This window comes from Hemiscyllium ocellatum, chromosome 1, assembly GCF_020745735.1.
Source record: "Hemiscyllium ocellatum isolate sHemOce1 chromosome 1, sHemOce1.pat.X.cur, whole genome shotgun sequence".
NCBI classification, from domain to species: Eukaryota; Metazoa; Chordata; class Chondrichthyes; order Orectolobiformes; family Hemiscylliidae; genus Hemiscyllium; species Hemiscyllium ocellatum.
In genome coordinates, this window is record NC_083401.1 from 37,671,631 (window position 1) to 37,684,774 (window position 13,144).

General features: G+C 41.9%; 1 protein-coding gene across 1 annotated transcript in view; it reads left to right on the forward strand.

Annotated features, from left to right (window-relative positions):
• haus1 (HAUS augmin-like complex, subunit 1) overlaps positions 1-13,144 on the forward strand; it is a 43,635-nt gene that overhangs the window by 21,898 nt on the left and 8,593 nt on the right. The window contains exon 5 of the mRNA XM_060828885.1: positions 12,015-12,138. Coding sequence (XP_060684868.1) covers positions 12,015-12,138 — 124 coding nt within the window. The remainder of the gene's footprint in view (positions 1-12,014; positions 12,139-13,144) is intronic.

Genomic DNA, 13,144 nt, shown 5'->3' on the forward strand with positions numbered 1-13,144 from the left:
TGACTGACTTACTTCCTCTGTCAACATGGCCTGGGTAGAATCCTCCTCTTTTGTACAAACAGATGCAAAGTATTCATGTACTATCTCCACCATGTCCCCTGTCACTGTTTGCAAATCCTTTTTTTGGTCTCTCATTGGCTCTGCTCTTCCTTTTAACTATTCTCTTACTGTTTATATGCCAATAGAAGACTTTGGGATTTCCCTATATATTATTTGTTAGTCTTTTTTGTTTTTTGCTTTTCTTATTTGCTTTCTCACCTTTCCATTAAATCTGAAGTATTCATATTGATTTTCAATAGTATGTTCTGCCTTATACTTGTTATAAACACACCTTTTCTTTCTATTGTTAATTTCTACCTCCTTGGTGATGTAGTGAAATTTGAATTTGTTTACCCTACCTTTTACATTAGAGGGAATATATCTGAACTGTACCCAAACTATTTGCTCCTTGAAGGTGGCCCATTTCTCAGTTTCTAACCTTCCTGCCACCCTCTTGTTCCAATCAATCCTGCTCAATTCTGTTCAAGCCCATGAAGGTCAGTGCTTGCCAACTGATTATTCTTGCTCTGGATTGTTGCGTGTCATTTTCCAGCGCAACCTGAACCTTATGGTACAATGATCACTGTCCCTGAAATATCGCCCTAGATACTTAATTCACTAGGCCCACCTCATTTCCAGGAAATGGGCCAATGGGTTGAGGAGTGGCAGATGGAGTTTAATTTAGATAAATGTGAGGTGCTGCATTTTGGAAAAGCAAATTTTAGCAGGACTTGTACACTTAATGGTAAGGTCCTAGGGAGTGCTGCTGAATAAAGAGACCTTGGCATGCGGTTTCATAATTCCTTGAAAGTGGAGTCACAGGTGGATAGATTAATGAAATGGGTATTTAGTATGCTTTCCTTTATTGGACAGAGCATTGAGGTATAGGAGTTGGGAGGTCATGTTGGAGCTGTCCAGGACATTGGTTGTTAGGCCACTGGTGGAATATTGTGTGCATTCTGGTCTCTTTCCTATTGCAAGGATGTTGTGAAACTTGAAAGGGTTCAGAGAGGATTTACAAGGATGTTGCCAGGGTTTGACGATTTGAGCTTTCGGGGGAGGCTGAATAGGCTGGGGCTGATTTCCCTGGAGCGTCAGAGGCTGAGGGGTGACCTTGTAGAGATTTAGAAAATAATGAGAGGTTGGATAAGATAAATAGACAAGGTCTTTTCCCTGGGTTGGTGGAGTCCAGGTCATAGATTTAGGGTGAGAGGGGAAAGATATAAAAGGGACCTCAGGCAACTTTTTCATGCAAGGGATGGTACATATATGGAATGAGCTGCCAGAGGAAATAGTGGAGGCTGGTACAATTGAAACATTAGTGGACGGCACGGTGGCACAGTGGTTAGCACTGCTGCCTCACAGCGCCGGAGACCCGGGTTCAATTCCCGACTCAGGCGACTGACTGTGTGGAGTTTGCACATTCTCCCCGTGTCTGCGTGGGTTTCCTCCGGGTGCTCCGGTTTCCTCCCACAGTCCAAAGATGTGCAGGTTAGGTGAATTGGCCAGGATAAATTGCCCGTAGTGTTCGGTAAAGGAGTAAATGTAGGGGTATGGGTGGGTTGTACTTCGGTGGGTTGGTGTGGACTTGTTGGGCCGAAGGGCCTGTTTCCACACTGTAAGTAATCTAATCTAATCTAATTTAAAAGGCTTCTGAATGAGTATATGAATAGAAAGGGTTTAGAGGAATATGGAACAAGTGCTGGCAAATGGGGCAAGACTAGGTTAGGACATCCGGTCAGCACAGACGAGTTGGACCGAAAGGTCTGACTCTGTGAACATTTGACCCTCACTACCGTTCACACTGCCAGTATCCCAGTCTATATTTGGGTAACTGAAGATTCCTATTACAATTGTTCTGTAATGCAGGCATTCCTCTGAAATTTCCCTGCAGATTGTTCCTCTATATCCTTTACAGTAGTTGGTAGTCTGTAGACTACACACAATGTAATTATACCCTTTTTAATCCATAGCTCTATGGAAATTGACTCCATCCTTGAACCCTCTGAGACATCTTGCTTCTCCAGCACTGTACTGTCATCCTTAACGACCACCACTATCTCTCCTCCTTTTTTATTTCTCCTGAACGATTTATACCCAGGAATATTTCTGAAGAAAGGTCATTGGATTTGAATCATTAACTGTTTTCTCTGCTCACAAGGATGATCAGCATAAATATAAGGATATTGGAAGATGCACCCTTGTATAGCTGGGTGTAGGATTCAGTGCGATGTAGCTTTCATTAGAATTAACCTGAATTGGAAGGGAACCAATATCCTGGCGGAGAGATTTGCGAGTGGCACTCAGGCAGCTTTAAACTAGTATGGGGGGATGGGGGGACAGGAACTAAACAGCTAGCGAGGAAAAAAAATGTTTGAGACTGGTACAGTTGAGCCAAGGAGTAGGTTAAGTAGACAAGGCAGGCAGGAGCAAGGCAGAGCACGAGGTATGGCGAGAAATCAAACTGCATTTATTTCAATGCAAGAAGCCTGACAGTTAAGTTGATGAATTCCGGGCATGGTTGGGACTGGGATATCATAGTTATTACAGAAATGTAGCTCAGAAAAGGGTAGGGCTGGCAGATAGAAATTGGGGCAAGGGTCGTTGGGATGGGGGGGAGGGGGTGGGGGTGGGGAAGAGGAGGAGAGTGGTGCTTTTGGTTAGCGATAACTGCTAAGAGTGCATCGTAAAATTACTTGGGTGGAACTGAGAAAGAAGAAAGGGATAATCATCTTATTGGGATTGTACAATAGGCTCCTCTAATAGACAGTTGGAAATTGAGAAGCAAGTTTGTAAGGAGATATCTGTAAGAATGATAAGCTAATAATAAGTGATTTTAACTTCCTAAACTTAATCTGAGACTGCCATATCCACAGTGTTAAGGGCCTGAATGTAGGGGACTTTGTTAATTGTGTACGAGAAAACTTTTTATTCCGTATTTGGATGTACCTACTAGAGAGGGAGCAAAACCTGACCTTCTCTTGGGAAAGAAGACAAGGCAAGTGACTGAGGTGTCAGTGGAGGTGCACTTTGGGACTAGTGATAATAATTCTGTGTTTTAAACTAGTTATGAAAATGTTATGGTAAAAAGAGGATGAGGTTCGGAGGAGTGAGTACAGAGATAGGAAAGAGTTTGAAAAACAGGACCTCGAGGGTAGTGTTCTCTGAGTTACTACCAGTGCCATGTGCTAGTGAGGCAAGGAATATAAAGATGACAGATGAATACGTGGCTAAGGAGCTGGTGCAGGGGGCATTGTTTCAGGAGCTTGAATCATTGGAACCTTTTCTGTGGCACGGATGACCTATGCAAGAGGGGTGGGTTGCACCTAAACTGGAGGGGAACCAGGGAGGTTTGCTAGTGCTACTTGAGGGTTTAAACTAGAGTGCCAGAGCAGCAGGTCAGCAAGTGCAGCATATTAGGACCAGTAAATCAGGAAAAAAAGGACAGGCAAAGGCAGGTAAATGAACACGATGGTACTAATGGGCTGAAGTGTGTTTATTTCAATGCAAGGAGTTTTATTGGTAAGGCAGACCTGCTTAGAGCCTGAATTAATACATGTTGCTATGATGTTGTGGCTCTGACAGAAACTTGTTGAGAGGGGGATAGGACTGGCTGCTCAATATTCCAGGGTTTTGTTGTTTTAGATGAGACCGAGAGGAAGGTAAAACTAGGTGGAAGAATTGCATTACTAATCACTGAGAATGTTCCATCTACACTCCGAGGACATCCACTTAGGCAATATGGGTAGATCTCAAAAATAAGATGGATGCAATCACTCTGATCGGATTAGGTTATTAGGTCCCCCAATAACTACCAACACAATGAGGAACAAATATGTAGGCCTATTATAAAAAGATGCAAGAACTTCAGGGTTGTCATAGTGGATGACTTTAACTTCCACAATATCGGAGGGGCCTCCCTTAGTGTAAGAGGCTTATATGGGGCAGAATTTAAATGCATCTAATATTGAAACAATATTTGGATAGTCTAACTAGAGGAGGGGCTATACTGGACTTTGTTTTGGCTAATGAGCCTGGCCAGATGACTGACCTTTCAGTGAGAGACCATTTTGGTAACAGTGATGACAACTCCTTAGGCTTGAAGATAGCTATGAATAAGGATGAGTCAGGACCATATGTTAAGGCTCAAAATTGGAGGAGGTCAAGTTAAATCAGTACAGTACAACTTCAATTGTCCAAATGAGATGGGCAGGAGTATTTTGTTTGGATAACTGATCGTTTCGATAACTGATCTGATCATAAACAAATGGTAAATTATGAGTGCCAGTAGTCCAAACATGCTATGGCTATCCAGCAATACATCTCATTATGCCGTTTAACTGATAACTGAATACTGAGTTGCCTAATGTCGTTTTCACAGGACTTTGATCTTGTTCGGATAATCCTTAATTCGGATAATTGATATTTGTATAATCGAAGTTGTACCTTATTAGGCATGAGCTAGGGAGTGTTAATTGGGAGTTGCTGCTATCAGGCAAGTCCACATTTGATATGTGGGAATTGTTTAAGCACCTGCTGATGAGAGTTCAGGACCAGCATCTTCTAGTAAGAAGAACAAGGATGACAAGCTGAGGAACCCTCGGATAGCGAGAGAGGTTAAGAAGTTAATCAAAAGAAAAAAGAAGTGTATGTAAGGTTTAGGAAGCTAAAATTGGACAGAGTCCATGCGAAATATAAAGAAAGCAGAAAATAAATTAACGAGAGAATAAAGAGAGCAAGAAGGAGCTGTGAAGCTAGAGAAGTGATTGCTGGGCCTCTTGCTGAGATATTTGTATCATCGATAATCACAGGTGAGGTGCCGGAAGAGTGGAGGTTGGCTAATGTGATGCCACTGTTTAAGAAGGGTGGTAAAGACAAGCCAGGGAACCTATAGACCGGTGAGCCTGGCCTCGGTGGTGGGCAAGTTGTTGGAGAGAATCCTGAGGGACGGGATGTACATGTATTTGGAAAGGCAAGGACTGATTAGGGATAGTCAACATGGCTTTGTGCATGGGAAATCATGTCTCACAAACTTGATTGAATTTTTCTGAAGAAGTAACAAAGAAGATTGATGAGGGCAGAACAGTAGATGTGATCTATATGGAATTCAGTAAGGCATTCGACAAAGTTCCCCATGGGAGACTGATTAGCAAGCTTAGATCTCATGGAATACAAGGAGAACTAGCCATTTGGATACAGAACTGGCTCAAAGGCAGAAGACAGAGGGTGGTGGTGGAGGATTGTTTTTCAGATTAGAGGCCTGTGACCAGTGGAGTGCCACAAGGATCGGTGCTGGGTCCTCTTTTTTTTGTCGTTTACATAAATGATTTGGATGCGAGCATAAGAGGTACAGTTAGTAAGTTTGCAGATGACACCAAAATTGGAGATGTAGTGGACAGCGAAGAGAGTTACCTCAGATTACAACAGGATCTGGACCAGATGGGCCAATGGGCTAAGAAGTGGCAGATGGAGTTTAATTCAGATAAATGTGAGGTGCTGCATTTTGGGAAAGCAAATCTTAGCAGGACTTATACACTAAATGGTAAGGTCCCCGGAAGTGTTGCTGAACAGAGAGACCTTGGAGTGCAGGTTCATAACTCCTTGAAAGTGGAGTCTCAGGTAGATGGGATAGTGAAGAAGGCGTTTGATTTGCTTTATTTTATTGGTCAGAGTATTGAGTACAGGAGTTGTGAGGTCATGTTGCGGCTGAACAGGACATTGGTTCAGCACTGTTGGAATATTGCGTGCAGTTCTGGTCTCCTTCCTAACGGAAAGATGTTGTGAAACTTGAAAAGGTTCAGAAAAGATTTAGAAGGATGTTGCCAGGTTTGGAGGATCTGACCTACAGGGAGAGGCTGGACAGGCTGGGGCTGTTTTTCCTAGACCGTCTGAGGCTGAGGGGTGACCATATAGAGGTTAACAAAATTATGAGGGGCATGGATAGGATAAATAAGCAAAGTTTTTTCCCTGGGGTCAGGGAGTCCAGAACTAGAGGGCATAGGTTTTTAGGGTGAGAGGGGAAAGATATAAAAGGGACCTAAGGGACAACGTTTACACACAGAGTGGTACGTGTATGGAATGAGCTGCCAGAGGATGTGGTGGAGGCTGGTACAATTGCAACATATAAGAGGCATTTGGATGGGTATATGAATAGGAAAGGTTTGGAGGGTTATGGACCGCGTGCTGGCATGTGGGACTAGATTGGGTTGGGATATCTGGTCGACGTTGACAGGTTGGACCGAAGGGTCTGTTTCCATGCTGTACATCTCCATGACTCTAAATGAACTTGGCAAGCAGGTTTAAAGAGAATCCCAAAGCATGCTATGTATACATTAAAAAATAAGTGGATAATTAGGGAGAAGGTAGGACACTCTATAAAGGAACTTGTACTTGGATGTAGAGGATATGGGTGACATCCTAAATAAGTACTGTGTGTCAGTATTCATCCAGAAGAAGGATATGGAGGATATTGAGATTAGTGTGGAGCATGGTAGGCCATTTTGAGATCAAGCAACAAGTGGTGTTGGGTCTCTTGAAGAGCATTAAGGTAGATAAGTCCCCAGTACACAATGAATCTACCCCAGGTTATTGAGAAAGGCAGGAGGGAAGATTGCTGGGGCCTTGATCAAGATTTTTGTATCCTCATTAGCCACTGGAGTGGGTTGTGGATGACTGGCGAGTAGCTAATACTGTTCCTCTGTTCAAGGAAGGAAATGGGAATAATCCAGGCAACTAAAGATCAGTGAGTCTCTTATCAGTAGTTGGGAAGCTGTTAGAGAGAATTCTTAGGGTTAGGACTAGTGTGCATTTAAAAAAGCATAGCCCAATTAAGGACAGTCTTTATGCAGGGCATGGTCATGTCTTACTAACTAGATTAAATTTTACAAGGAGGTGACAAAGGTGATTGGTGAGGATAAATCTATGGATGTTGTCTACATGGATTTTAGTAAGGCTTTTGATGAGATCCCTTGTGGTAGGCTCATCCAGAAGATGCATGGGATCCATGGTGACTTGGCCACATGGATTCAGAATTGGCTTGTCCATAGAGGCAGTGGTAGAAAGTTTCTCGGGTTGAAGATCAGTGACTAGTGGTGTTCTGCAGGGATCTCTGCTGTTTATGATATATATAAATGACTTACTGATGGGTGGGTTAGTAAGTTTGCAGATGATACAAAGATCGGTGTAGAAGATTGTCAAAGGAATACAGGGAGATATAGATCAGTTGCAGATATGGGTAGAGAAGTGGCAGATGGAGTTTAAACAGGACAAGATTGAGGTGCTGCACTTTGGGAGATCAGAAACCTGAACAGCATTGATGTACAGAGGAATCTTGTGTTTCAAGTCCATGGCTCCCTGAAAGTGGCCACCCAGATAGATTGGAGAAAGTGAGAACTGCAGATCAGAGTCAATAGTGTTGTGATGGAAAAGCACAACAGGTCAGGTAGCATCGGAAGAGCAGCAGGAGGAGGAAAATCCTGCTCCTCTGATGTTGTCTGACCTGCTGTGCTTTTCCAGCACCACACTCTCTCAACATAAATGTATAGGGTGATAAGAACTAGGAACAGGAGCAGGCCATCCAGTCTTTCAAGCTGCCTCCGACATTCAATAAGATGATGGCTGACCTTTTTGTGGACTCTGCTCCACTTATATGCCCTCTCACCATAACCCTTAGATTTTTTATGAACAATAAAGGAATTATCTTGGCTTTAAAAACATTTATTGAAGTAACGTTAACTACTTCACTGGGTAGGGAATTCCATAGATTCACAACCCTCTGGGTGAAGAAGTTCCTTCTCAATTCAGTCCTAAATCTGCACCCCCTAATGTTTGAGCCCATCCCCTCTTGTTCTAGTTTCACCTGTCAGTGGAAACATCTTTTCCAATTCTATCTCCTCTATTCCCTTCATAACTTTATATGTTTCTATAAGATCCCTCCTCAATCTTCTAAATTTCAATGAATATAATCTCAGTCTACTCAGCCTCTCCTCATAAGCTAACCCCCTCAACTCAGGAATCAACCTAGTGAACCTCCTCCGTATTTCAGGTAGTGCTAGTACATCGTTTCTCCAAGTAAGGAGACCATAGCTGTGTGCATTTCTCCAAGTGTGGCCTCACCAACACCCTATACAGCTGTAACATAACCTATCTGATTTTAAACACTATCCTTTTTAGCAATGAAGGACAAAATTCTATTTGCCTTCCTAATTACTTGTTGTACTTGCAGACCACCCTTCTGTGATTCATGCACAAGGACTGCCCGGTCCCTCTGCATAGCCGCATACTGCAACTTTTTTACCTTTCTAGTAAGCGTCCTTTTTACTGTTATTCCTCCCGCAATGGATGGCTTCACATTTATTAACATTGTATTCCATTTGCCACACCTTTGCCCACTCACTGAAAGTATTTATGTTCCTTCAACAGTCCTCTGCACACTTTGCTCTGCCGCTCTCCTTAGTGTCATGTGCAAACTTTGGTCCCCAACTCCAAATCATCTATGTAAATTGTGAATATTTGTGGTCCCAACACTGAATCCTGAGGCACAATAATAGTTACTGATTGATTGCCAACCAGAATAGCACTCATTTATCCCCACTCTTTGCTTCCTGTTAAACAACCAATCCTCTATCCATGCTAATACTTCTCCCATAATGCCATGCAGCAGCCTCTTGTGTGGCACCTAAAGAAGGCATATAACATGCTTGCCTTTATTATTGGGGAATTGAGTACAAGAGTCAGGATGTCATGTTGCAGTTTTGTAAAGCTTTGGTTAGGTCACACTTGGAGTATTGCATTCAGTACTGGTTGCTACATTATAGGAAGAATGTGAAGGCTTGGAGAAGGTGCAGAAGAGGTTTACCAGGATGCTGCCTGGACTAGAGGGCATGAATTATAAGGACAGGCTAGAAAAACCTAGGTTGTTTTCTCTGGAGCTGCAGAGGCTGAGGGAAGACTTGATAGAAGTCAATAAAATTGAGAGGCATAGATAGAATTGACAGAATCATTTTCCCAGAGTTGTTGTGCCTAAAGCTAGAGAGCATGTATTTATGGTAATAGGGGGAAAGTTCAAAAGAGATGTGCGTGCCAAATTGTTTTTAGTAGTAGGTGTCTGGAACGTGCTGCCAGGGGTGGTGATGGAAGCAGATACAATGGGAGCATTTAAGGGACTTTTAGATGAGTACATGAATATGCAAAAAATGGGGGGATACGGACCAAGGGCAGACAGAAGGGATCTGTTTAATTTGGTCGTGTTCGGCACAACATCGTGGGCTGAAGGGGCCATTCCTGTACAGTCCTAGTCTATGTTCTGTGTTCAAAGGATAGACTTGATCTAAAAGTTAAAATTCTAAATTGAAGTAAGGTCAATTTTGACGGTTTTCGGAAAGAATTTTCAAAAATTGATTGGGAGAGGCTATTAGCAGGTAAAGGGTAGTTGGAAAGTGGGAAGCCTTCAAAAATGAAGTAACAAGAGCCCAGAGGCAGTATGTTCATGTTAGTGTGAAAGGCAAAGCTCATAGGAGTAGGGAATGCTGGATGACTGGAGAAATTGAGGCTCTTGTCAAGAAAAAGGAGGAGGCATATGTCAGGTATATATCAGCTGGGATCGAGTGAATCACCAGAGGAGTAGAAGGGCTTTAGGAATATACTTGGAGGACAAAAAGGGGACATGAGACAGCTTTGGTAAATAGGCTTAAGGAGAATCCAACAAGATTCTGCATATACATTAAGGACAAAAAAGTAACTTGGGAGAGAATAAGGCCCCTTTAAAGATAGCGAGGCTGTTTGTGTGTGGAACCACAGCAGATGGGTGAGATACTAAAGAATTTATTTTTTGGTGATTTACTGTGAGGAGAATATGGAAGCTAGAGAACTTGGAGAAATAGATAGTGATATCTTGAAAAGTGTCCATATTATAGAGGTGGGTTTGTGCATTGGAAATTGTCTCACCAACTTGATTGAGTCTCACTAACTTAATTAAGTATTTTGAAATAGTGACAGAGGATTGATAAAAACAGAGCGGTGGACTTTGTCTATATGAATTTCAGCAAGGTGTTTGACAAAATTCCGCATGGCAGACTGGTTATCAAGGATAGATCACGTGGAATCCAGGGAGAGCTAACCATTTGGATACAGAATTGGCTTGAAGGTAGGAGACAGAGGGTGGAGGGTTGTCTTATGGACTAGAGGCCTGTAATCAGCAGTGCGTCGCAGGCATCGGTGCTGGGTCCGCCACTTTTTATCATTTATATAATGATTTTGAAGTGAATATAGGAGGAGTGGTTAGTAAGATTGCAGTTGACACCAACATTGGTGGTGTAGTGGACAGGGAAGAAGGTTATCTAAGATTACATGTGATCAATTGAGTCAATGGGCCAAGGAGTGGCAGATGAAATTTAATTTAGACAAATGTGAGGTGGTGCATTTTTGTAAGACAAATCAGGGCAGGACTTATACACTTAGGGTCTTGGGGAGTGTTGCTGGACAAAGAGATATTGGGCTGCAGGTTCATAGTTCCATGGAGATGGAGTCACAGGTAGACAGGATACTTGAAGAAGGCATTTGGTACACTTGCCTTTATTGTTCAGTGCATTGAGTTTTAGGGTTGGGAGGTCATGTTGCAGCTAGACAGAACAATAGTTAGGCTACTTCTGGAATATTGTGTTCAATTCTGATCTCCCTGATGTAGGAACGCTGTTGATAAACTTGAAAGGGTGCAGAAAAGATTTACAAGGGTGTTTGAGCTATAGGGAGAGGCTGAATAGGCAGGGGCTATTTTCCCTAGTGCGTCAAAAGTTGAGGAGTGACCTTTGTGGAGGTTTATAAAAACATGAGGGGCATGGATGGGGTGAATCGCCAGAGTCTTTTTCTCATAGTAGGGGGAGCCCAAAACTAAAGGGCACAGGTGTAAGATAAAAAGGGGACCTTTTTCATGCAGAGGATGGTACATGTATAGAATAAGCTTCCAGAAGTGTTGAAGTTAGTACAATTGCAACATTTAAATGCTTCTGGATTGGTACATGAATAGGAAGGGTTTAGAGGGTTATGGGCCAAATGCTGGAAAATGGGACTAGATTAATTTAGGATATCTGGTCAGCATAGATGAGTTCACCAAAGGGTTTGTTTCCATGCTGTACAACTCTGCCTCTATAATGGAAGTGTGTGTGAGGATGAGTTCAAGACACAGTACCAACCTGAAATGCTGACTGTTTCTCTCTACAGACGCTGTGACCTGCTGAGTATTTCCATTAAAAAAATCCAAACGTCTACTGATGCTGGAAATAAGAAACAAAATCAGAAATTGCTAGAAAAATTCAGCAGGTCTGGCAGCAACTATGCAGAGAAAACAGAATTAACATTTTAGATCCAGTGACCTTTAGAGCATCAGTTCAACCCGAAACAATAACTCTGCTTTCTCTGCATAGATGCTGCCAATCCTGTTGAGATTTTCCAGCAGTTTGAATATTTCTGGCATTTACATTATATTTCAAATTTCCAGCATCTGTATTTGTATTCACTTAATGTTTTTAGATACCTTTTCAATAAAGGTCTGAAAACATGAAATTTTGTCATGTGATTCTTTAAGTCAGTTGCTGAGAATTCAATTTTCTTTTTAAAAGTCATCAGTTTGTACGAGTCTCACAACAGTTTGGAGACAAGGCTCATTTTTTTGGATTGAAGTTTCACGCACGTTTGATCTCGAGGCTTCATGTTGACCCTAATGTGAAATAGTCCTCAAGTCACATAGCATAGAAAGAGGACCATTTAGCCCACTATTGTTTAAGCTGACCAACAAACATCAAGCCGCATTAATCCCATTTACCTGCACTTTGTCTATAGCTTACTATGCCCTGCCATTTTAAGTGCGCATCCAGATGTTTCTTAAATGTAACATCAAAATGTACTATTCACAAAAACTGACACACTTGGCACAAGAGAAGTGTAATATCAGTAATTGTAATATTTTGTCTTATTTTAAGGGATTTACTGCAAACAGATGCCTGTCTCATTGAAGCCAAGGCAAAAATAGAGTGTAAAAAGCAGAATGCAGACTTCTTCAGAAAAAAAATGAAAGAATGGAGCCAACTGAGCCAAAGTTTAGAGGTCAGTGTTAAAGCCATGATTTCATAAGACCATAAGAATGAGGAGCAGGAGTAGGCCATCTGGCCCTTCGATACTGCTCCGCCATTGAATAAGATCATGGCTGATCTTTTCGTGGACTCCGATCCACCTGCCCCACCTTATCTCACCGTATCCCTTAATTCCTTTATTGTTCAAAAAAAAATTTATCTTGGCTTTAAAAACATTTCCTGAAGTAGTGTCAACTAACAGCAGACTTCTTCAGGAAGAAAAATGAAAGATGTTCCTCCTAATCTTGAGGCTGTGCACACTTGTCGTAGTTTCACCTGCCAGTGGAAACATACTCTGTACTTCTATCTTTTCTTTTTGTTACTGCTGTCGTGTAGAAAATATAGAGAATCACCAGGAGACGCAGAGAGTTCTTCAAGAAGTAGGTCTTTTATTTGCAAACAAAAAACCGTGACACTGAGAAAGCAGATTCTCGAATGCCCCTGAACTTCAGGGTCTGTGGATTTTTATATTTTTTTTATCATGTTTCTGTTAGCTTATCAGCATGTCCAACAATATAAATCAAAGTACCTCACTCTAGCTACACAGTAAACCAGTGATGTTAGTTCCCATTATCTCTTTAGTTGTACATTCTATTTAATGTTATTCTAATGTCAAGATTAGATATTTATTGCTAACTCTGCTGCAATGATCTTCTATTCCAGACTAACCTGTCATGATAGCTATTTAGCTGTTCCATCTATTACAAAAGTCTCCTGTCTCAAGCTGACTCTACTAACTATTAATGAGATATTTTAATGTCATGTCCCAATCCTGTCATAATAACACTTAACAGAGAAACTTGCTTTATTACTTGTGTTATCTCATCTCGCCATAGTGACCTTTCAGCCTGAACCTTACTCTGCTAATTGGTGCAAGAGCATTCCACTATTCTTATCCCACCCTGCCTTCCACAGACCACAGATTGCCAGTGGTCTTCATGCTTTAACCCTTCTCATGCTTTCATGTTCTTTATTTTCCA